Here is a 22,326-nt window from a genome sequence, read left to right as displayed (position 1 = left end):
GATCCCTTCTGTTGAAATTTCCCGTGGATGCCTGTGGAATGACCTCGGGAATGTTTCTTTGTTAGATGCAGCCAATGAAAAGGCTTTCTTTTACGAGATTGAAAGATCATGGATTTCTTCCTTTTCTCTCCCTCGTCCTTGCTAGCAGTATCCTCAACACCTTCTGGTATCCAATCCCTGACCAGACGGCTCTCGCTATTTAGCTAATTCTCTACTGGCGAAGCATCACGTGTCTTCTCTACTGAGATCCTAACTCCCGGAAATCGTCGGCAATTCCCGCGGAACCTGCACTTCATCTATCGTACCTCTTCGCTTTAATCATCAAATTGTGGAGCTGATTCTGAAACGGGGGAATAATCCGCAGTCTCAATGCCTGCAAATCCTGCAGCCACTGCCACTCAGCAGCAACCAAAGCGACGCCGAGTCGGCCTAGCTTGCATTTCCTGTCGCACCCGAAAATCCCGTGTATGTCCGTGGCCCCACCATCTTTGTACTATATGCTGACCGCATATGTGATCAGTGCAGCGGCCAACGGCCCAAGTGCAGCACGTGTACTGAGTTAGGGCTGACCTGCCAATACGTCTCGTCAGGACAGACTGATCAGACTGTCGTGGTAGGCAAAGAGTAAAGCAGACAAATCTCCCATAATGAGATCATGGTTATGCTAAGCCAGATATACGCATGTGTAGACAATTTCAAACAATCGAAGAGCGCTTGCATCATCTCGAATCGCTGCTTGATCAAGGCCGCACCGGCTCCAAAAGATCATGGAGTGATGTAGACACGCCCGACATTGATAACCAGCCTGACCTGACTCCCAACCTTGTCTCCACCAGCGATGGCCCACTGACTGGCTCAATCGGGTCGGACGATCCTACTGATGGCATGGGCCATTTTGTGATTGCCCATGAGGAACATCGCGCTTAATTTGGTATCTCTCTGCTCTTCCTACTCACGATGTCTGTGGGGCTGACACTCAATCTCCACTACAGGACCATCATCGAACATTTCTTTCGCGTCAGATTTGTCGCGCACCCTGAAACACCTATCACGCAGCCGCGGCGGGTTTTCATCTGGCAGCAAGCAGACGACACCGCTAGATTTTCACATCGCGCGAGTCTCACGACCGAGCTCGCCAACGTCTCAGTCAGCACAATGGGCGTCAAATAACCATCAGGAAGACCCACTGACGTCGTCGTTTTTCTACCTGCCGCCGGACCAGGAGACTTCGGTACTGATCGACCAGTATTTTGCTAATACTGGGTTACTCTTCCCATATATTCACCAAGAAACTTTCCGATAGTCATATGCGCAGCTGAGGCAGAACTACGCGGCCACACGCCGCACTTGGCTGGGGGTTCTAAACATGGTGCTCGCCATGGCCACCCACACGACGGTACTGCCAGTGGGCGAGGTTGACAAGCGTCAAGCCCAGTCCGAGGCATTCTATCGCCGTGCACATGGGCTTTGTTCTGCGCACGTGATGAATGGAGCAAGCTTGGAAATTGCGCAGCCGCCATGTTTCCGGAATAAGATTTCATAAGAGGCTACTATGAAACGCCTATCTCGTTTGTTTTCACAGTATACTATGCACTAGCATGTCGATACATTCATGGACTTCGTTTGAAAGGTTCTGTAGAATCCTAGAATATACCACACTGTTAGGTAGTGGGTTATCCCACTCCCACTGACTTTAAAATATTCACCTTTATGTATCTGCTTTCTTCAGACACATCTGTTGAGGGCTCTACTATGTAGGGACCGGGAGGAGGGAGAGAGTTGATTTCTACAGGAAGGCGAGCTTCCGACTATCCACCGGCCAAATTGAGATAGTTTATGCCTGAGGCACGAAATGCGGCCTAAGGCCACCACAACAACATCACTCAATACATGTTTTATTTTTATTTTTTAGGCCATGGTGAGACCACTAGGAAGCAGAGAGTGAGAAGAATGATTGATTGTCTACGGACAATCCGAAGCTAACCAATGTAGCTGGCTGGAGGCCGAAGCCTGACAAGGTAGCGGCAGATCGGGCATGGATAGCCTGTCTCAACAACTAATATCGCGCTCCATTCCCCCACATGTTGCCAGCTAGTCTAACCGATTGCTTATTTGGATAAAATCATGGAGAATATCCAAGAGCTTTATTCACCTCCGCCACGTCCCAGTAAAAGGGCCTCATTTCGACAATCACGCCCCGCTCGAGGTCGACGGTCACAGACTGACAGAAAGGGAAATCCAACTCTTGGCCAGTCTTGCGCACCTTGAAGTGGATATTCGACAATATCACGATCTTGTCCGACCCGGCGCGCTCAAAGTACTCCGGGTTTTGCACGTCCACAACCTCAAAGTAATCGGCCATGCGGCGCGTCCAGTCTTGCATGCCATCTTGCCCGATGTAGAGGCCACCGTATGGCAGAGCGGATGTCTGCTCCATGCGAAAATTCGGAGCCAGAGTAGCTGCAATGCTTGCATAGTCACGCTTGTCGGGTGCAGCTTGCATGTACACACGCTCTGCCTTGTAGAAAGCCTCTAGCACTTCGCGAGGCGTGAATTTCTGGTTGGATGCCATGGTGATGCGAGGAACCGAATATTGATGAGAAGCGGTTGTTGTGGTGGTTGTTGGAGAATGGCGGTGAGGATGGCGCAATAGTCAGATGAGACTTCTTTGAGGGTGCACTGTCATAAGAGAATAGAATGTGTGGACACCAATAGTAGTGATGTTGAGAGATGATTTAAATATCCCTTCGTCGGCATATTCGGCTGCATTCCCGAGGGACACGCCGGACGTTTATTAATAATACTACACACATCACATTCGGCTGCGTTCTGGCATCTAATGATGATGCTATCCATACCTCCGCCTCGCCCCCCTGTCATTAGCCAATTACTAATTGCCATTGAAATGGAATCGGATCCCAGTGGCACCACGAAGCTGATCAGCTGGCAACCTTCTGAGAATAAATTAACTCAACATTAATCTGTGACATTGATAACAATGGCTTCGCAATCGGCGATCCAACAATCGCTGCAGTCGTACAAAACTGTCAGCTCCGTGGAGGATTTTCAAAGTTTGCGGAACAAGGTGGTGGTAATTACAGTTAAGTACATCTTTGCAGAGCCACAGGTCGTAGCTGATACAATTGCAGGTGGTGGGGATGGCATCGGACTCGCTCTAGTCAAGGCTGTTGTGGAGTTTGGTGGCCATGTTGCAGTGGTTGGCAATCGTGAGGTGGCTCACCTCGATCTGTGCGAGATTCAAGACTTGCACAAGGAGAGTCGAGTGAAGTATTTTAGGTGTGCTATTCATATGCAATTGACATTGGATCTAGTTGACTGCTGCTAACATGGAAATTATTCATGCAGGGCCGATATCAGTGAGGAGACGCTGTTAACCAAAGCATTCGATGGGATTTTAGCAGAGTTTGGAAGGATTGACGGCGTGCAAGTTTCTCCAGTTCATTGCCATCCAGTTTCTTTACCCCTTGTTGTCACCCCCTTTGCCGTAAGATCGCCAATTTCTTCAAAGTGCTAAAATTTCAATAGGATAGCGTGTGCAGGTATCTGCGTTGAAAAGCCCTTTGTCGATCATACATGGGAGGAGGTGGTTCGGCTCCACATGGTCAATGTACGTGATAAAAAGAAGGCGCTATCATCCTGCACTATGAGCTGGTCAATAACGTCGTTATAGAGCGTTGGGCTCTTCTTCACCGTGCAGTTAGCGGTGAAGGCGATGCTCAAAAACCAGCCCACCTCTGATAATCTCATTCTCATCCCGAAGGGTAGCGTTATTCTCATCGGAAGTATCGCGACGGAAAGCGGTGTTGAGAGCCAGGGATTGACAGCTTATTCAGCATCCAAAGGAGCGGCTAATGGTTTGCTTCGTGGTTTGGCCGTTGAACTAGCGCCGAAGGGCATTCGCGTGAACATGATCTCTCCCGGGCACACTATCACCGACATGTCGATCAGTCAATTCACGAATCGTCCGGCTATGGCTACCATCATGCGGAATGCCATTCCCATGGGCCGGATGGCCGATAGCAGGGATCTGAAGGGCGCTGCCATCTATTTCCTATCGGATGCATCCCTGTATACCACTGGAAGCAATCTGGTCATCAGCGGCGGGCTGCACGCTGGAAGATTGTGAGGCAAGAGTGTGTCTAGCAGAGCTACATTGTAGTGCAGATGAAATAAATCAACCCTTGAATTATGAAGTACTTGATTACCACGACATTTGATAACTAGCATAAGACCTTCTGTCAGCACACCGGGGTGTTGTTAGTGCCTGAGATTGTCGCTCATTGAAGATGGCTTCTTTGCTCGTCCATATTTCGTTGGAATTTTCTCACTTCCTCTTAGGTTTTCCCCTGTAGCTCAGCTCTTCATTTTCTTCTGGTCCGCCATTCATCACGTAATGCCTCTTTCGTACTGATCTACCCGACTTCTCAGCCTCCTTGGATCGATACTTTTTGCCCAAAAAGTGTCCCCCGCCAAGAGCACAAGCGAGACTCATATTTACCCCAGACGATAGAGCAACCGGTAGAGAGCCGTCCCGGATAGAGCAGCGGCTGAAGCCGCGGGCCAGCCCGGCTCACCTCCTATCCTTTCAGAAGACGAGAGTTCGGGCACGCAAACCTAAACCCCATGGACCCACTGTACCCCGTGGGGTCAGCAACTGTGGACTCTGGGGCGCATGGCGAGTCGTTCCCTTCTATAAAGCTGCATATAATGCATGCTAGCTGCATTAGCAGACGTCCCTATCCGCCATCCCTGTTACTTCCTTGCCTATCAATCGGCTTTGCACTTGCTTGATAACACGAGACACAAGAACATTGAGTGTCCTGTCCACCACCGCGAGTCAAGATGCCAAGCGGCTACAGGTTGAGCATGTCGAAGCAGCAGACATGATTCAGCACTCAGAGAAACCTGTCGAGAGTGACCGCCTTCCCGAAGCCCAGGGGCGGGAGCAGGCCGAACTGCCTAAAGGGTACTTTTACAGCGCATACTTCATCGGAAGTTACTGTGTATGGATTTTTACCCCTTCCTCGACACTTTCCCTCCTTCTTTATTATCTCTGACTGCTATTAACTAGGCCATTGGACTCGCTTTTGCGTGTGGAACTGGAGGGTATGCGCTTGTAATGCCGATCCTGAACGACATCCGTGACGACATCGGAGGTATATCTGCTGGACTACGCTTATTCAATAAGATTTGGAGCAGTACTGACAAAGAAGGGTGTAGGATCCGGATCGAATGACATCAACTGGGTCGGCATTGTGTATACCTTGACCCAGGCGATCGTGCTCATGCTGGCCGGCAGTCTGAGCGATCTGTTTGGCCGCCGCTGGTTCTTCATTATTGGGTCGATGATCGGGCTGGTTGGCAGTATCGTCGGTGCGACAGCTGGCTCTATGGGGCAGCTCATAGTAGGGGAAACTCTCATAGGGATTGGCTCGGGGTTTCAGAACTCTTTCTTTTGGATTGTGTCCGAGATTGTGCCTATGAAGAGGCGCTTCATCGCCAACGCTGGACTGTTTATGTGGACCTTGCCAACGGTAAATACTAACCAGGATCTCTGTGCAGAAAAGTTGAAGTTGTTGACGTCTGCGACTAGAATGTTCTCGGACCGAAGAGTGCTATCACCATCCAGAATAACACTGCAGTACATTGGCGCGGATGCTTCTACGTCCTGATTGGTATGAACGCTCTGTCGGTAGCGCTGTGGTTTTTCTTCTACCACCCGCCATCATTCCACATGTTACACCGCAATAAAACTGTTAAACAACAGCTTCGCGAGTTTGACTTCGCCGGTCTTGTACTGTTTTCCACCGGCATGGTCCTCTTCCTAATGGGGTTAAACTGGGGTGGCGTAAGTGCACAGCTCTGCTATCAAGCTTACTGTGATTGCTAACGAGCATAAAAGTCGATCTACCCCTGGAAGAGCGGACAGGTTTTGGGAACCCTGCTCTCCGGGGTCGCTATTCTGGCCATATGTATAACTTATGAGTTGAAACCGTCGCTGAAAGAAGCCTACCTTCCGCTTCGACTGCTCAAAGACATCAAGTACACTTCCTGCGTGATCTGGTGTGCAATTGAAGCCATGAACTTTTATGCCTTTGGGTACGTGACGCCCCCTTTAAGCCTGATGGAGAGACATCCTAATGTACATCAGCATTATCTGGCCCAGGGCCGTCGCCATCCTCTACCCTGATCTTAGTCAATCCACCACCGCGACCATGGCGGGGCTGGTAACCATGTCATTTGCGCTGGGCCAGATGGTGGGCCCATTTTTCGCGAACTGGCTACCTGCCAAACCAATAGTCATCATGGGCACATTCATCGGCACTGGGCTGCTCGCGGCCTGCGCAGCCAACCCACTGAACCTAAACTTGACAGTGGGCGTACTCGTTTCGGGCAACCTCATAATTGGCATAGCGGATGGAATTGGTCTGCCCATGACGACATTCCCAATCAAAGACCAGGAAAAATTGGGCACTGCCGGCGGTCTGAGTGGATGTATTCGGCTAACGGGCACCTCCATTGCAGTAGCAATGTATAACACTATCCTGAGCAATCGCCTGGCTCAGACGATTCCCACCGCTATCACTCCAGTCGCGCTGTCGGTAGGCGTGCCCGAATCCTTCATCCCCCAGCTCATCACAAACCTTACAAGAAGCAATAGGGCAGCCCTTCAAGGCGGGGCTGTTCCGGGTCTGACTGCCGGGGGCATCCCGCTGATTGAAGCTGCATATCAACTAGCAAACTCTCAGGCGTACAGTACCGTCTTTCTCTCCACGTTGGGATTCGGCGGTCTGGCGCTGGTTCTGTGCTTTTTCATCGGTGGTGTCGATGAGAGCAATGGGGAATACGTAGCAGCCCTCATTCAACATGCAGATGAGAGCAACCCGCAGACTGAAAAGGTGTAGTTGTGACTCAGTCATCTACTGAATGATGCGTGGATGTTAGCCGGATATATATGCGCGATATCAAATTGAAAAGTTCTGTGAGCCTGAGTCTGAGCGCCCTCATAAAAGCAGCGGCAGCTAGTACGTATAGCTACCTAGGTATTCACTTCATATACGGCTTTGAAAAGATGTGAGAGACAGACCGATATTGTTTCAAATCTTTATGAACTTAGGATATTTTCGAACTGTCAATAGAAATATGCACTATGGAGTTTAAGAAAGCAAAAAATGTGCACCAAATGAAGCCCTGGTCAAAAGTACATCCAAGAAAGAAAAGGACCCAGCAAAATACCTCCAACTCCGCATCAAAAAGTCACAAAAAAAGAAAAGAAAAAAAGATACACGGAAAGCAACATATGTACTGATTGCTTTCAATCGCCAACAATTGTACAAAAAAGGCGTGTTTCAACGTAAAAGACTCGTAACGCAGCTCGTTATCGTGGCAGATAGTATTGAATGCCAACAGAAAGGGTATCGTGTCGCAGAATATGTCGTGGTCGTAGATGTTTGTGTGTGTTATCGTATGTATGTGTGCGTGTCCGAAGAGGTAATCAATGCCTGTAAAGGCGAGACCGAGAGAGCCCAAGGCCAAGGACGAGGGTGCAGTGCTTGCTGCTACCCAGCCTTATTACCCATCTGCACTCTCTGCATCGGGCTCCTTCTTCTTGGAGAAGAATGAGACGTGGTTATTTACCGCCCAAATGGCAAATCCAGCGATTGCAAGGAGGAGGAAGAGGACGATGATGATGATCGCGATGGTGATGTTGCGTTGAACCATCTTGGGTGGAGACGATCAGCAGATCGTGGTGGAGAGGTAAATGATTTGGCAAGATGTGTAGAGAGTTTCGATGCTTGTCAGGCCGATAGGAGGATAGGTAAAAACAAAACAAGGCGTGGAATTCAAGGTGGTATGTCGTGTATAGGTGGGCAGCAATGCGTTGGGTGGATTTGTATACAGAAGTATACAGCCTCGTTGGGCTGGCTCTTTTCGCAACACACAACTCTCCTTTTTAGAGGAAAGTGAGATATATAGATCGCAAGAATGTGAGAAAGGAGGGATAGAGAAGATTGGATCAGCTGGAATGTGAATGGGTTTTAAACAGGACTTTTTTTTTTCTCCCCAGCCATGTGCTTTTAGAGGGGCTGGGGAACTCAATGTATTTATTAACCACATACTGTGGCTAGGTACCCAGAATACTCCGTGCATCATACATATGTATTTATATTATGGGCAACCTTGGAAGCTATAAGTATATAAATAATTGACTAAAGCACTCAACTGAGTATAGCTAATACCTTGGAAATCCAAGTCCACCATGGAGATGACAAGGCAAACCTGCCTGAGGCCATGAATAAACTCACGTGACCCAGATCATCAACAATTGGGAACGCTCTACTTCTACCCGAGAAGGAAGCAAACTGATTTGATACCATTTCAGATTCAGTAATAGTACATGTAGCAATGGAAAAGCATCATTAGTCTTGCTATGTAAATATAGTCTCGTTCTTTCCATAAACCTCCTTTACATGAACCGGTCGCATCCATAAGACTTAACCCAGAATCTTCAATCCTCCCTTGGTTTTGGCAGGCTTTTTGATACCGTCCTGCTTCACTTTTCCACCTGCTCCACCGGCGTTATCTCCCTTAGGACCCTTGCCTTTGTTTTGTTTCTTTCCATGCTTTCCATGCTTGGGGTTCGAAGCTGGGCGAACCTCGGTCACGGCTCGGCGCAATAAAATTGGGTGAGAACCAATGTACTTTCCTTGCATTTCTCGTCCCGCTTTGAAGTAGTCCTCACTTCCACTGAAGCTGACAAACCCATACCCTGAGCTCTTCTGGGTTCGCTTCTCTCGGACGACACGCGCTTTCTGGACCGATGTGTAGCGAGCAAATGCCTTCAGCAGAGATTCATCCGTCACTTCGCCTGCGAGGTTACCCACAAAAAGGCGGAAATGCGCCGGATCCCATTCCAATAGGGTCGAGTCGGTCCATGTTTCACCGCCACCAGAACGAATGACTGTTTTTTGTGACTCGGACTGCGGGACGGGAGTGCCGGCGCCGACGGTTGGGGTTCCAGTTCCGGTGTTCACGCCTGAGCCGGACTGGTTGCCTTGGTTCTTGGAGTCTTCGGTGGGTTTGTTATAGGCGCTCTGCCACTGCGCAATTTGAGCTTCAGTCTCTGCATCAAAGCCGGGGGCGTTGCCACCCTGTGAGAACCCTGTGTTGGCCTGGTTGGGCGTAGATCCGAACGGGTTGGTAATGTGTGGGACGGTTGGGCCGTATGTGTTTTCAGCGTATTGAGGTTGTCCATAGTAGGAAGGCGCGCTCTGGTATGCCTGAGGTTGTTGATAGTGGTTGGCGTAGCTGTTGGCGGGGGTTGCGTATCCAGCAGAGACTGGCGGATTCGAGACCGAGTGGGTGTTGGCGCGATGCGGTTGACTGGAGGCTACCGCGCGCGGCTGGAACGCCGTGAAGGCGCTGTAGCCTGTTGGTCGAGGTCTACCACCATGGCCTGCAGGATTGGTGGTCGGAGGTTGCGCGGTGTTGGAGGATGGAGGTGGGCGGGGCGGAAGTGACGAGGGAGTCTGTTTGAGACCTGGAGGAGGCGGAAGGGACATGATGAATGGGATATTCAAATAGGGAGAGAGAAATGAGATGCGAGAGACGAGAATGCTAGATGCAAAGTAGCAACCGCAACGTACCTTCAGGGCCTGACTGACGCCGCAGTCATTCGCCAGACGTCACGCTTGAGATAGGCACCCGAAGGATGAGTGAGCACTTGCAAGAGGCGAATGTTGCGCGGCTTGCAGATGATCACTGTAAGAAATCCGAAAGGCTAGGGAAATAAGCGTCTTTAAGGACTACGCTGAATTGGAATTTTTTTTAATGAAAAATCGGAGAATGAGCTGAGAGATGACTCCTCTGTCTCTGAATGGGCTGGCTAGGCCGTTGGCGACGGCTGTGTCACATGACTCGATCAAGCTTTCCTGACTCAGTCATGACATAAGCACCTGGACAGCCCCCATGCTTAGTCATTGCCGCTGCCGGCGCTGCAACCCCCACTCTAGTCCCAAAACAGCCTAGCTCATGTGCAGCCGGTTATGAACTCATCGGCAAGTGTTTCTCCGTCGCAACTCTACCAGAACAGTTCACCGATGCGTGGACAAGGTGGGATGGGGGTTGATTCGGATGGTTTCGATGAGTTACATGGATATTCGGTTGAATTTCTCTACTCCATACCTATAGTATAGTTACATACTTACTATCCATGTAATATACAATTCTTCAAGTCAAGTTACCCCTCCATGCCCCGCTATCGTACACAAGTAAAAGCTGCAATGCCAATCACATACTAAGTTTAAAATGGAAATCCCACGTCCATAGTATATAGCATAGAGGGAATTGAAACCGGGTCGGATAATGCTTTCCAAATTCTAACAGAACCCGAGTGGGTTGACACCGGACGACTCTGCTCCTGTACCTAATACTTGGCGCTACACCGGAGACAGTAAGAACAGCGCTGGTACACGGTACCCCCCCGGTATGTCCCACCAAAGATGACGGAAGAGTTGCTCCGTCAGCCGGTTGGGGCTACTTCTTCTTCTTCCCCTCCTCTCCTTCTTCATCTTCCTTTCTTCTCTAGATTCACCTTTTCTTTTCTCAATACCCTCATATTTCACATCTAATCGTCATGGCTGACCAAGCTGTGTAAGTTATCTACCCACTTCCCTCCCCCACTTCACCGATTCCAGCATCCCAGCGGTTACACCTTGCATCTTGCAGTGATAGCAGAGCGCATGGATCTTCAATGCTGCTCAGATGTCATGCAACAGCTCTATTTGGAAGACCCAATCCATATAGATGCTCGCGCAAGATGATACCAATGGAGCTACTGCGAGTCTGGTCCTTTTTCGGAAGCACACGGATTCCTTTTTTTTTATCCCCGTTGTGATTTTTACCCAATTGTTGACGAGACATTGATCGCTGACTATAGCGCCCGTCTCGCCGGCATCAATGTCGGCGCTCCGGCGCACTTTGCTCCTAGTGCTGATTTCGGCCTCATCGGTCTGGCCGTTATGGGCCAGAACCTGATCCTGAACGTTGCTGATCACGGATTCACCGTTTGCGCTTACAACCGTACAACCGCCAAGGTTGACCGTTTCTTGGAGAACGAGGCCAAGGGTAAGCTCTACAGAGAATAACAGGTTCCAATCCCCTTTGCAAAAATGCTCATTATAAAACAGGCAAGTCCATCGTTGGTGCTAAGTCCATCCAGGAGTTCTGTGCCAAGCTCAAACGCCCCCGTCGTATCATGCTCCTCGTCATGGCCGGCAAGCCCGTCGATGACTTCATCGAGTCCCTTCTGCCTTTCCTCGAGAAGGGTGATATCATCATTGACGGTGGTAACTCCCACTACCCCGACTCCAACCGCCGCACTCAGTACCTCACCGGCAAGGGCATCAGCTTCGTCGGCAGCGGTGTCTCCGGTGGTGAGGAGGGTGCCCGTTACGGACCCTCTCTCATGCCCGGTGGTAACGAGGAGGCCTGGCCCCACATTAAGGACATCTTCCAGAGCATCGCCGCCAAGAGCGACGGCGAGGCCTGCTGCGACTGGGTCGGTGACGAGGGTGCCGGTCACTACGTCAAGATGGTCCACAACGGTATTGAGTACGGTGACATGCAGCTGATCTGCGAGGTAAGGCTACTTTCAAGCAAAATATTTGTGGGCAACCACTGACATCATATAGGCCTACGATATCCTGAAGCGCGGTGTTGGTCTCTCCTCCAAGGAGATTGGTGATGTTTTCGCCAAGTGGAACACCGGTGTTCTCGACTCCTTCCTGATCGAGATCACCCGTGATATCCTCTACTACAACGACAACGATGGTACTCCTCTTGTTGACAAGATCCTCGACAAGGCTGGCCAGAAGGGTACTGGCAAGTGGACCGCCATCAACGCTCTGGACCTCGGCATGCCCGTCACCCTGATCGGTGAGGCTGTCTTCTCCCGCTGCCTCAGTGCTCTCAAGGACGAGCGTGGCCGCGCCAGCAGCATCCTGAGCGGTCCTACCCCCAAGTTCGAGGGCGACAAGCAGGCTTTCGTCGACGACCTTGAGCAGGCCCTGTATGCTTCCAAGATTATCTCCTACGCCCAGGGCTTCATGCTCATCCAGAACGTAAGTCTTTTTTCATGTCAGCCTCGCTGATGGTCAATTTCTAACCCTCGTTCCCGATATAGGCCGCCAAGGAGTACAAGTGGAAGCTGAACAAGCCTTCCATTGCCCTCATGTGGCGCGGTGGCTGCATCATCCGCTCCGTCTTCCTTAAGGATATTACCAATGCCTACCGCAACAACCCCGACCTTGAGAACCTGCTCTTTGACGACTTCTTCAACAAGGCCATTAACAACGCCCAGAACGGCTGGCGTAACGTGATCAGCAAGACCGCTCTGTGGGGTATCCCCGCTCCGGCCTTCTCCACTGCTCTCAGCTTCTACGACGGCTACCGCTCCAAGAACCTGCCCGCCAACCTGCTCCAGGCCCAGCGTGACTACTTCGGTGCCCACACTTTCCGCATCAAGCCCGAGAACGCCAACGAGACCTTCCCCGAGGGCAAGGATATCCACGTCAACTGGACCGGCCGTGGTGGTGACGTGTCGGCCTCGACGTACATCGCATAAGCGTGTTAAGTTGAGGTTTCCTAGCAGGGTAAAAAATTTGGATGTTTCAATGTATTTAGATGTCTCCATGGAATGCCCATGATCCGTAACGAAGTCACTTGTTTTTTTCTTCTACGTATCTCTTTCCCCTCCTTTTGCCCAGTATCCTGGTGGCCCTTTGTTGTCTCCCTTGTTCCCGTCATTTGGGGTTGGGATAGGCAATTTGGCATCGGTCTTTGATTCAACAACAGTCTGCTGCTTCTGAGCGAGGTTATCTTCTCTAACCCATCTCGGGAGGAGGGTTATTGGAGTTTCCGTGTTCATTTCTGTCGAGATGTTAGGGTTGCATTCATGTGAAGCCACCAAATCCTTGCAACTCCATGAGACTGTGCTGACTTACTATATGAGGTTCAGCCGTATAAATATGAATGGGTCTATGATACGCTGGATTGAGATGATGTTAGGTAATAAATCCAGATCAATTTGTCGAGGAAGTGAGAATAACCTCACTTTGATGCCGGAAAGTTCATCGGTCATGTATGTGAGCCGCGAAGGTCTTGTAAAGACTCTAGTCTGCCCTAGAGTTATGCAGGTAGACAAAACTGTCTTTCTCGGTGCCACTGGCTAATTTAAGAGTATACGGATCCCTGTTGTCCAGGCTCCCTAGTGAGTTGAGACTTCGTTTGGCGCCTATAAAGACCCGGTTCTTCAGTTCTTCTTCTCCTTTCCCTTCCCTTCTTTGTCCAAGACTCCATGGCTATCTTCAGATCGATATGGATCCCTCAATTTTAACCCAGTCGGCCCCCGACCCCCTCCACAGCGCGGCCCTGGGCTGTTTTGTCCGTGGTTATACTAGTCGAGATCTTGTCTCTCTTCCAGTTTGTTTCATCCCGTGGTAACGAATACAAACAAGTGTTTCAATTTTTTTTAATAGATAATTTAACTCTACCAAGTAAAACCACCAACATCATCAAAGAGATCAAGAATCATATAGTCGTAAGGAGAAAAAGCGTCGGTCTCCAAGAAACCATCAAGTCGTATCAATCATGCAGGAAATATGCTAAATGAGCAAAGCAATCCCAGAACTTCGAAAGTGAAGTGAAGTGAAAGTGAAAGTGGAAGCGAAGAAGAAACAAAAGAAAGGAAAAAAAAAGACGCCCAAAACAAAACAATAACAAGACCCAATCTCTATGCACATCGCAGTAATCAATCTGGGATTGGAGTGTTCAGTCTATGGAGTCAGCCAACTGCGCAAGTAAGAAATGGTTTAAAAGCAAAACAAGAACCAAAATTGAATCAAATGGAGGCCCAATCGCCTAAGGAATCGCAGCAGGTATAAGATTATGTTTGAGAGGTAGGCGAGGGAGGAGTGAGAGACCTAGAAAGTTAAAATAGAATAGAAAACCAAAATAAAGCATCGCACTCATACTTCACGACCAAACATGGAAGCCCGGGAGCCCTGCTCCCCGTCTCCCACTACCACGCCGGGACCCAGCAGCCGATTCAGCTCCACCGTGGTTCCCATGCCTACCTTCATCCAGGCTGCGCCTCGTGGCACCGAAGTCACTCATAGCGAAGAGTAGCGGCTCGTCGTCTTCGGGCGCTTGTGCAGACAGCGTCCGAGCCGTGCCTGGCCGCTGCGCAAAACCGCGACGGATCTCTAGCGTGGAGTTGCCGCTGTTACTTCCACTGGCGTTGCCATCGCGATCCTGGTCGCGCTCCGCCAGGTGCGGGGTGAGATTGCCGCCCCGAGCAAGACTGCTGGATGCTGAGCTGAGGGAATGCCCGCCTGAGTAGCCGCGGCCGCGGGAGCTGGCGAACCGGGGCTGGTAGACATGGGGGTTGGAGGAGGCTGAGGCGGTAGTTGGTCCAGACATCTGCCCGCGGAGGGATGCACTGTCCCGATATGGACCCGCTGCAGAGCCGGATGGGCCGCTTGGGTCCTCGGCCGGTGATTGTTGGCTTTTCTGGGACTCATTCTGCTGCTGGGTGGCACCTAGGGTGGCGTTTGAGGGCTCATCGGCCCCCAGACTGAGGCTGCGCAAGCCAAATGGGAATATTTCGTCGTCCTCGCTTGTAACAATCGGCCGACGAACGGCTGCGGAGCTCGAGCGGCGGTAAGCAGGATCGAAAATCCGGGGCGATGTTGGAATATCAATAGCACCTGCCGTAGAAGAAGGTCCTCGCGTATTGTCTGTGCTGGAATGTTCTTCCAGCGGCGGATCGTGGTGTATGCGAGGGATTCTTGAACGGTGGTCGATTTCAATGTCATCAGCAACGCTGTTCGAGCTCAGACGAGAGCGGATAGCAGGAATGTGGGGAGTATGGGGAGTGTGGGGGGGATATGGGTTTCCCCGGAGAAGAAGCTGTGGAGATGGAGGTGCCCGCAACCATCGGTGGGACTCCTGACAGTTGCTTGCTTGAAGAAATGGAAGAGCGCTGCATGTGCATAGACTGTGACATTGAGTCAGACAACGCGGCATTTGAATCTCGCATACCGCGGAAGCGAGCAAGAGCTGCCGCGGTGGGGTTTGGCTGCCTAGGACCAGGCTGAATAGATGCAGAGGTGGATGAATTCATTAGATCCTTCTTCGAATCAAGCATCTTCAAAAAATCGGATATATTCTCATCATCTGCGTGAATGGACTCTGCACTCGTGCCTGTAGCTTCTGTGAGTAGGCCGGACCCGGGCTGGGCATTGGATGATGTTGCACTCGCTCGGCCGCTAGAGTTGTCGTCTTCCAGTCTGTTTGCCCCTGCGGAAAGGCGGCCTCGTCGATGGCTAAAGGAGCTGCTGTACCGGGAGATAGGAGCAGGTTTGGGGGATGCGGAATTAGAGGATGATATAGCTTGTTCAGATGCGATGGTTATAGGTCTGCGCGCTGAAGCGGCAGAAGAAGGGGGCGGCATGACGCGTAAATCGGCAGATGTTCCTGTGGGGATGCGTGAAGACATGTTGCGGGGAGACGCTCCTAAGGGAGAGTCTGGTAAAGCCGGGGAAGCAGAAAGAGGAGGAGCTTTGAAAGGTTGGAATGAAATGGAGGGACGACGTGGGAAACTGGAACCTCCACCTTCGCCAGCAATATGCGCAGCACGTCCTGAAGGAACTACTTTAGCAGAAGGGAGGAGTCTCTTGGGTGAGTCTGTCGGGGAAGGAGACCCCGCGCCCGAATCTCTCATTGCACGAAGTGCTGATATAGGACTTGCACCTTTTGTTGGGCCGACCTGATGGAAGGTTGAGAGACTGCCGTATGCACGTGTGCAATCTGGACTCTCGACGGCCCTTCTCTCCACTGGCACAGAACCGACTTCGGGATTTGGGCGATTGACATCATCGGAAGGCAACGATGGACGAAAGATCTCGTCGTCAGCACCCATAAACCGCGAGCTCAGTAGCGCTTCCGAGTCATCAACACGGAAATCGCAGTTCGTCCGATACGTGACTTGAACTGAAAAGGGACCTGCGGGCGACTCCGTGACCCCAAAGCTGTAGGTGTCCACCACTTTTTCGCTTCCTTCACTCAACGGGGCTGTCAAATGATCCAGTGGGAGGTCATCACGAGCAGCGCTCCCATCTACCACGCGGTACTTGATCTGGAGAGCTGGACTCTGCCGCAACTTGTTGTTGCGTTTAGAGAATCTCCATGCAGGCAAGAACTTGGAGTAGGTGAATAAGGATCGGAAGAGCACAATGCTTTTCTTATACACAGTCGGCAAGATAGAACCCAAATCTGCCGGAGGCCTGCTTGAGGACCCTCCCAACTCGATTCTCCACCGCTCCAAGATAATCTCGTCATTTTCCGATTGGTATGGCTTTGCACGGGCGCCCTGAAGCGCCGCAAGCGACTCGCGCACATCCCAACGCTTCCCATTCTCATCAAGAATTACCAGACTTTGATTATTTGTGAGTCCCTTTGTGTCTAGGTATGTTTCGATAACGAGGGGCGGTGGTCGATTGTCCGTTGCATCGCATGTTCTCCAAGGTCGCAGGGGTTCCCGAAGGATATCTGTATCATCTAACTCGACGTTGAACTGGAGCGAAACAAACAGAGTTAGCACCCGCCACTTTCATACGCTTAATTGTCCCAAAAAGCATCGCAAATCCGACCATGAGATGGAAACGTACCCATCGGTTGACTCTAGGGGACTCGGAGCCCTTGTTAAATGAGGGAGGTAGTGCAACTCGTGAATGCAGGATAATCAAAGCGGCCTTTGTGTGATAGTTCTGGTGAAAAAGAGATTAGCCATCAATAAGCCATCCTGATAAGCCATTGGAGGGGCGATCTGAATGACGATACCGATATTATCTGATTTAACCGGGTCAGGGCCTCCTTGCCCAGTGCCGCATTCCTCCCCTGCTCGGACGGCTGTGGTCCCGGCTCTATCCCCAACCCCTTAGCAGAATTAGACCCCATATCGACTGTTGGAGAGCTCGGGGTAGCTTCTTGTTCTCTGCGGTCGTCCCGAGCTGTCGGTCTGGGTGGAAAGTTTGGCGCCGGAGACGGCACCGCCGATGATCGGGGATGTTGATGCATGGCGGGCGGCTAATTGGCTTATTGCGAACGCGTGGTTAGCGACCATCAACACGCATGCGAACAAGAGGCAAGAACGGTATTACCCTGATGGAGCGGGCCCGGGGAAGTGCTGGATCCGAGTGTTATCACCGCCGGAATCTGTTATCAGGAGCGCAATCGGGCAGCGATGGTCCCAGGACTGAGGGCCATGCTAACAGAAGAGGAGAATGATAATCTTCTAAGGGCGATCCTGAATCTGAGACGCTAAATGATTCACGATAAGACAATGGACGCCCAGCATGTGGTCTGGGTGTGACTACGGCCTGGGACCTTCGGGGCAAGTCTAGAGCTTCTCCGCACGGATAAATGCAGTTGGATGAAATCAGTGTGAGACGTAGAGAAGCGAGATAAATATGAAAAATCTCTCTGAGACAGATATGAGAAACAAGATGGATGCGGAGAAAGAGAGAGAAGGGGTGTGATAATGAAGAAAGATAGTTCGTCTGTGACGCACATCCGGTGACTCGACAGGTCTCGAGTGTCCTAGTCAGCCTAGAACGCCACACAGATGATGCAAACACGGGGACTTGCTGCCTATATTCTCGATGATCTTCTTATTTCTCCTTTTCACTTATATATCTCTCATCCTTTTACTTCCAAGGTTAGATATAGGCTGTTGTACAAACCGGGTACTATGCACGGTCGCAAGGATCGCCATACCCGGGCAACCCTGGAAGGTACGTACCTTGGAACCGATAAGACCTGATCACGACTTACAAGGCGTGATATTAAAATATCCATCTACATAGGGTACATACATACATAGGTGTGGGCAGGTGATGGAAATATGATTTATATCTGAATACAAAGTATACGTACTTCATATCGATCTTCCAAGGTTTCCCCATATTCTATTTTGGCATGTTACACGGTTATCTGATCCAACGTCATAACTTCATTCCATTGATCAACATTAGATCGGTGACTACCTCGGCAGGAAGCCTGACGACCCCATTGTTGATGATAAACATTATGTATTGATAGAAAAAATTATATAACCCCACAAAGGATGCCATAGTCTGACCGAAATAAACAAAGAGATAGTGGGAGGGTGAAGAGTATGTGCATATGTACAGATCAAAAACATATACAATAAGTTGCGGCTCAAACCCCAACGCTCATCATGACCAATAGTAGTAAATATTAATATTCACTCAAAGGGTGGTGCTGAGCACTTTAACGGGGTTGCTCTTGACCTTCGAGTCCTGATCACCCAGATGGGTCAGCGCATCAATGAGCTTTATAAGAATCGGCTCAAGATCCGCGCCAAGAGCAAGCGGGTTGAGAATGCTACCAAGCTCAGTATTCGCGGTGCAGCCACCCTTGGTCGTGCCAGCAAAGGCATTCTTGACAAAATTGATGACATTGGGAATGGCAATGATTTCAGTGGTCGCATGACCACCGCTGGCAAAAGTAGTAAACTTGACGTCCGCATCCCAGTTGCACCAGGAATTAACCATAGTTTTAGCGTCGGCGTAAGGGATGACTTCGTCTTGTGTGGCGTGGTATATAAAGGCTGGCGCCGTCGGGGTCTCGTTCTTGTTGGCACCCATGGTGTTCTGTTTCAGCACTGCCTGAGCGATCGGGTGGAAGATGAAATCCTTGCCCAAAGTTTGGAAGCTAGTGTCAAACATTGACCGTTCGAAGAAGTTCGCGAGATCCACAGTGAAGCATTCGGAGGCGGCCTTGTCTAGGATCTTTTGACCCTCTGCCGTTATGACCTTGCTGATGAAAGGGGCCAGCTCGGCACCGTAGGCGCTTGGCTTTGAGAGACCAACAATAGCTGGGGGGAGTATGCCACTGAAGGCTGTGTTGTCAAGCTGATACATTGTGCCGGTGACGTTCGCGGGAGTTCCACCCTGCACCCAGCCCTTGATGTTCAGCTCTGACGCGTAAGTGGGCTGCAAAGAGGCTGCCCAGCCGGTCGCAATGGAACCGCCTGAATAGCCCATACCGACAACCATGGGGTTATCGGTGAGACCCAAGGTCTTGAAATTATTCACGGCACGGATACCATCCAACACACCCATACCTGCAAGGCGACCAGGTCCAAAGGCGGCCTCTGGTCCCTCATAGTCGGAAGAAGCGACGGTGTAACCAAGAGCAAGGTAGATCTCAATGATCAATAGCTCGACCGAAGCGATCAAACTGTCCTGTGCCGCACCGAGCTGGTAGGCGTAGCTAGGCTGGCATTTCGTCGCAGAGCTATCGTAGGCCGTGGCGAACGAAATGAAACGATCGAGCTTAGCGTTCTTCGGCTTGAACACGGTGGTAACTGTTGCAATGGCCGAGCCATTGACTGCAGTCGTGCGGTAAAGCAGCTGATAGGCATGCACGTCAACCGGCACGAGACCGAAGAATGCAGCAGTGATGTCCCGTTGGCTCAGGATTGTCCCAGGCGCCTTGGATGCGAAGCCAGCAGGAGGCTGATAGAACGGATCATTGTCGGGAGCCTGAACCGTGCTGCGAGGGACTTGAGGCGCAGGCATCGCTGAGGCAATTGAAGTGAATGCCATCAGGCCAACCATGGCAAGGCGCACCATGTGCGCAAGGGACAATGCCATTTTCCTGCTCTAAATAGGATAGTCGAGGCTGTGATGCTGCATGAGGAAAAGGGGGGCCTTCTTCATATTATATACATGGGGCGATCCAAACATGGTACATACATACCTCTCTTCCTCAGAATGAATGTGATTGATATCCATTACCGAGGCTGATGAATAGGGCGGCGATCATTACCTGGCCCCTGATTATGGGGCATCGCAGTGGGTAAGACATTCGGGGCAATATGTACCTACATGATCTGTCTGATGCCATGCAGATCCCCCTGTTGATATATTAGTTTTATATCTTTTGTGCACAGAAGCATGAACATATCCATGGATGAAGTAGCAGATCTGCGAATAAAATCATCAGATAGACTCTCGTCTTTACCTTTTTTTGATCTTCAACGTCTGGATGAAAGTTGGGGCCTAACGAATTTTTTTTTTCTAACTTGTGGATGATCGGCGCCAACCCCGCACAAAAGTTTCTTTTTTCGTTCCTGACTGGGATTCTGGATGCATGGTAGGGCACTATGGATGCAATATCCGCTGATTATTTGAGACATTTTATCGGAGAGACCCCCTTCTGCAATACGTTGTGGATACGCAGGAATAAGCACGTTTGTCTCCCGAGGTCCATATTCCGCATCCGTACTCCGTACATACCCAACTGGTTGCGCCTGAGTGCTCTAACCCGACATCGTCTTAGCGTTACCCCTCATTATGCGGAGGATATATTGCAAGAAGTAAGCTCTTGCATGTCGTCGCTAGCTTTATATTGGTACTTCACATGAAAGGCCTTGGGTTGCATTCTTCGGCTTCCTTCATGTTAAGAAGGATCCATGGATATTGGGAGGAAGATGACACACTTCCCCTTTTTGGTAAGGGTGAAGCCTAATCAGAAGTGAGATGTGGAATAGGTTATAAGACCGATTGGAAGAAGAAGAGATAGGGAGTATATATTGTTCATGGTCGAAGGATCTAGTTTACAATATACCCGTGGACATCCCATAGGTTATACCCGAATGTAGATGGAGTCCATGAGTGGTATCTACGCTAATAACGGTGGACAGCCTCTTTTATTCTTGATCTTTCAGAGGCATATCGTTCTTGATTTGGTATAGCTTCTATTCTTTCTTATGATTTATCCCCTCGGTCAATATTTTCCAGCATGGTTTATACACCAGATTCTAGAATAATGTATGGCCCCGGGATGCGCGATGCGCCAGTTCAGCCCCACAATTGATCATCCCGAGCAGGTCTTCTAAACTGCTGCAGATGTTAGGCTACCGCGCTGTCTAAATTCTTTTGTGGGTTTACTCCGAACAAATTTGTGATCTCACCAGGATTCAGGACTTCGTCTAACTTTGCCAGATCGGTTTTAGGGCGAGAACCCGTACTCTGTACAGTGGAGAAACTGAAGCTGACTTTTTACATAGTATATGGAGTAGAGTGGGTCACCTATATTGTACCTGAAAACTCTCTTCAGGGGCTAAGAATGTATACTCCGTACTCACCAATAATGTCCTTTCGGGGAGATCAGTCAAGTTTCCTCAAATTTACTGATCAAGCCGGAAATCTCTCGGGATTACAGTCAGCGCCCTATGCATTCTGAATGACATCGAATTTATTTAAAGAGGCTCGTGTAGAGTGGACAGATAGAAACTAGCGATGTTCCACAACACAAACGAACCAACGGAACTAAACCATAGGGAGCTATTATAACATCTCTACAACATAAATAGATGCCTCGTGCTGCAATTTAGGGACAGACGGGTGCTCTTGCACCAATATTAGTCTAACAAAGAGGTCAATTTACGTCTTCACTGGTTGTCAAATCCATGCTATGAATCCTGCAGCCGAGGTAGTCCGAGAGACGTTCCACCTTCGTGCGAGGTACTTACGACTTTAAATGAGGTTGTGATATCTGACCCTAATCGCGTTAGCGTAGACACTTACTGCCTAATCACCAATGCTAAGTGACCTCCCGAGGTCGGACCTCGCGGGCGGCTAAGAATCCATTATTCTCCACCGGGGCAGGGCTGGCTGACTTGCTTCCCCACCGGAGCCACTTCGAGATTTATTTGTTGTTTATTCGGAAAGTATATGCTAGGTGGTGTATGATCAGCCATCAAGTTATGAATGAGTGAAGTAAATCCCAGCTCTTCCTTCATATGCTTGGCGGGAATATTAGAAGACACCAACCTGGGGCTGTGTCGCCGTGCGACTCCAGTTCTCAAGGTTATCCGTTCATCCAGTCAACCTCATCCTTTTTTTTGTTTAACCTCACTAAGGGATATCATCCACGTAATGCAGACTTACAAAAATTAGCATGCATCTTCCAGAGGTCATCAGTCTACATATGTACATCCATGGGTGCCTATAGGCTGGACATGATTGGTGTTTTGGGTGTCCAAGCTGTTTCATCACAACCAAAGCGCTAACAACATACATATGCCGTCTCCGGAACAAATCTTCCCTGTTAGGTCGTCACACCCTTATTGTTGTAACGGCCTGAGTATTTAACATTCTTATGCTTAAGTGATGTGGGTGTTGAGAAAGATCGTCCGGGATCATTACGATA

At 50.1% G+C, this 22,326-nt stretch overlaps 11 protein-coding genes across 11 annotated transcripts; 6 read left to right on the top strand and 5 right to left on the bottom strand.

Annotated features, from left to right (window-relative positions):
- Positions 1-171: 171 nt before the first annotated feature.
- Positions 172-1,543, top strand: N7471_005596 (Zn(II)2Cys6 transcription factor; the record flags this gene model as incomplete). The annotated part of the gene is made up of 5 exons (XM_057278315.1): positions 172-465; positions 521-624; positions 690-919; positions 993-1,231; positions 1,304-1,543. The coding sequence occupies exons 1-5, from the start codon at positions 370-372 to the stop codon at positions 1,541-1,543; spliced, it is 909 nt and encodes a 302-aa protein (XP_057137925.1). The 5' UTR covers positions 172-369.
- A 579-nt stretch (positions 1,544-2,122) lies between these two features.
- On the bottom strand, positions 2,123-2,572 carry N7471_005595 (nuclear transport factor 2 family protein; the record flags this gene model as incomplete). Its single annotated transcript, XM_057278314.1, has 1 exon — positions 2,123-2,572. One exon carries the CDS (start codon positions 2,570-2,572, stop codon positions 2,123-2,125), a length of 450 nt encoding a protein of 149 aa, XP_057137924.1.
- Positions 2,573-2,998: 426 nt separating this feature from the next.
- N7471_005594 (uncharacterized protein) lies at positions 2,999-4,147 on the top strand (the record flags this gene model as incomplete). The annotated part of the gene is made up of 4 exons (XM_057278313.1): positions 2,999-3,297; positions 3,367-3,444; positions 3,547-3,628; positions 3,692-4,147. The coding sequence occupies 4 exons, from the start codon at positions 2,999-3,001 to the stop codon at positions 4,145-4,147; spliced, it is 915 nt and encodes a 304-aa protein (XP_057137923.1).
- Positions 4,148-4,904: 757 nt separating this feature from the next.
- On the top strand, positions 4,905-6,926 carry N7471_005593 (uncharacterized protein; the record flags this gene model as incomplete). The annotated part of the gene is made up of 6 exons (XM_057278312.1): positions 4,905-5,024; positions 5,093-5,177; positions 5,242-5,555; positions 5,615-5,869; positions 5,924-6,120; positions 6,188-6,926. The coding sequence occupies 6 exons, from the start codon at positions 4,905-4,907 to the stop codon at positions 6,924-6,926; spliced, it is 1,710 nt and encodes a 569-aa protein (XP_057137922.1).
- A 593-nt stretch (positions 6,927-7,519) lies between these two features.
- On the top strand, positions 7,520-7,738 carry N7471_005592 (uncharacterized protein; the record flags this gene model as incomplete). Its single annotated transcript, XM_057278311.1, has 1 exon — positions 7,520-7,738. One exon carries the CDS (start codon positions 7,520-7,522, stop codon positions 7,736-7,738), a length of 219 nt encoding a protein of 72 aa, XP_057137921.1.
- Positions 7,739-8,516: 778 nt separating this feature from the next.
- N7471_005591 (RNP domain protein) lies at positions 8,517-9,584 on the bottom strand (the record flags this gene model as incomplete). The annotated part of the gene is made up of 1 exon (XM_057278310.1): positions 8,517-9,584. One exon carries the CDS (start codon positions 9,582-9,584, stop codon positions 8,517-8,519), a length of 1,068 nt encoding a protein of 355 aa, XP_057137920.1.
- Positions 9,585-10,407: 823 nt separating this feature from the next.
- Positions 10,408-10,609, top strand: N7471_005590 (uncharacterized protein; the record flags this gene model as incomplete). The annotated part of the gene is given in 2 exon segments (XM_057278309.1): positions 10,408-10,507; positions 10,524-10,609. Coding segments are annotated over 2 exon segments (186 nt in total), but the record flags the coding sequence as incomplete, so codon positions are not given.
- Positions 10,610-10,657: 48 nt separating this feature from the next.
- Positions 10,658-12,646, top strand: N7471_005589 (NADP(+)-dependent, decarboxylating phosphogluconate dehydrogenase; the record flags this gene model as incomplete). Its single annotated transcript, XM_057278308.1, has 5 exons — positions 10,658-10,674; positions 11,012-11,148; positions 11,211-11,662; positions 11,715-12,143; positions 12,206-12,646. 5 exons carry the CDS (start codon positions 10,658-10,660, stop codon positions 12,644-12,646), a joined length of 1,476 nt encoding a protein of 491 aa, XP_057137918.1.
- Positions 12,647-12,757: 111 nt separating this feature from the next.
- Positions 12,758-12,949, bottom strand: N7471_005588 (uncharacterized protein; the record flags this gene model as incomplete). The annotated part of the gene is made up of 1 exon (XM_057278307.1): positions 12,758-12,949. One exon carries the CDS (start codon positions 12,947-12,949, stop codon positions 12,758-12,760), a length of 192 nt encoding a protein of 63 aa, XP_057137917.1.
- A 1,106-nt stretch (positions 12,950-14,055) lies between these two features.
- On the bottom strand, positions 14,056-17,629 carry N7471_005587 (uncharacterized protein; the record flags this gene model as incomplete). Its single annotated transcript, XM_057278306.1, is given in 5 exon segments — positions 14,056-15,079; positions 15,099-16,657; positions 16,752-16,850; positions 16,924-17,177; positions 17,244-17,629. 4 exon segments carry the CDS (start codon positions 17,158-17,160, stop codon positions 14,056-14,058), a joined length of 2,919 nt encoding a protein of 972 aa, XP_057137916.1. The 5' UTR covers positions 17,161-17,177; positions 17,244-17,629.
- A 724-nt stretch (positions 17,630-18,353) lies between these two features.
- Positions 18,354-19,763, bottom strand: N7471_005586 (Lipase secreted; the record flags this gene model as incomplete). The annotated part of the gene is made up of 1 exon (XM_057278305.1): positions 18,354-19,763. One exon carries the CDS (start codon positions 19,761-19,763, stop codon positions 18,354-18,356), a length of 1,410 nt encoding a protein of 469 aa, XP_057137915.1.
- Between the last annotated feature and the right edge of the window lie 2,563 nt (positions 19,764-22,326).

This window comes from Penicillium samsonianum (assembly GCF_028829775.1).
Source record: "Penicillium samsonianum strain IBT 33392 chromosome Unknown utg000003l_segment0_segment0, whole genome shotgun sequence".
Taxonomy (NCBI): Eukaryota; Fungi; Ascomycota; class Eurotiomycetes; order Eurotiales; family Aspergillaceae; genus Penicillium; species Penicillium samsonianum.
The sequence above is the reverse complement of the archived record's forward strand: the minus strand, read 5'-3'. Positions and strand labels throughout refer to the sequence as shown.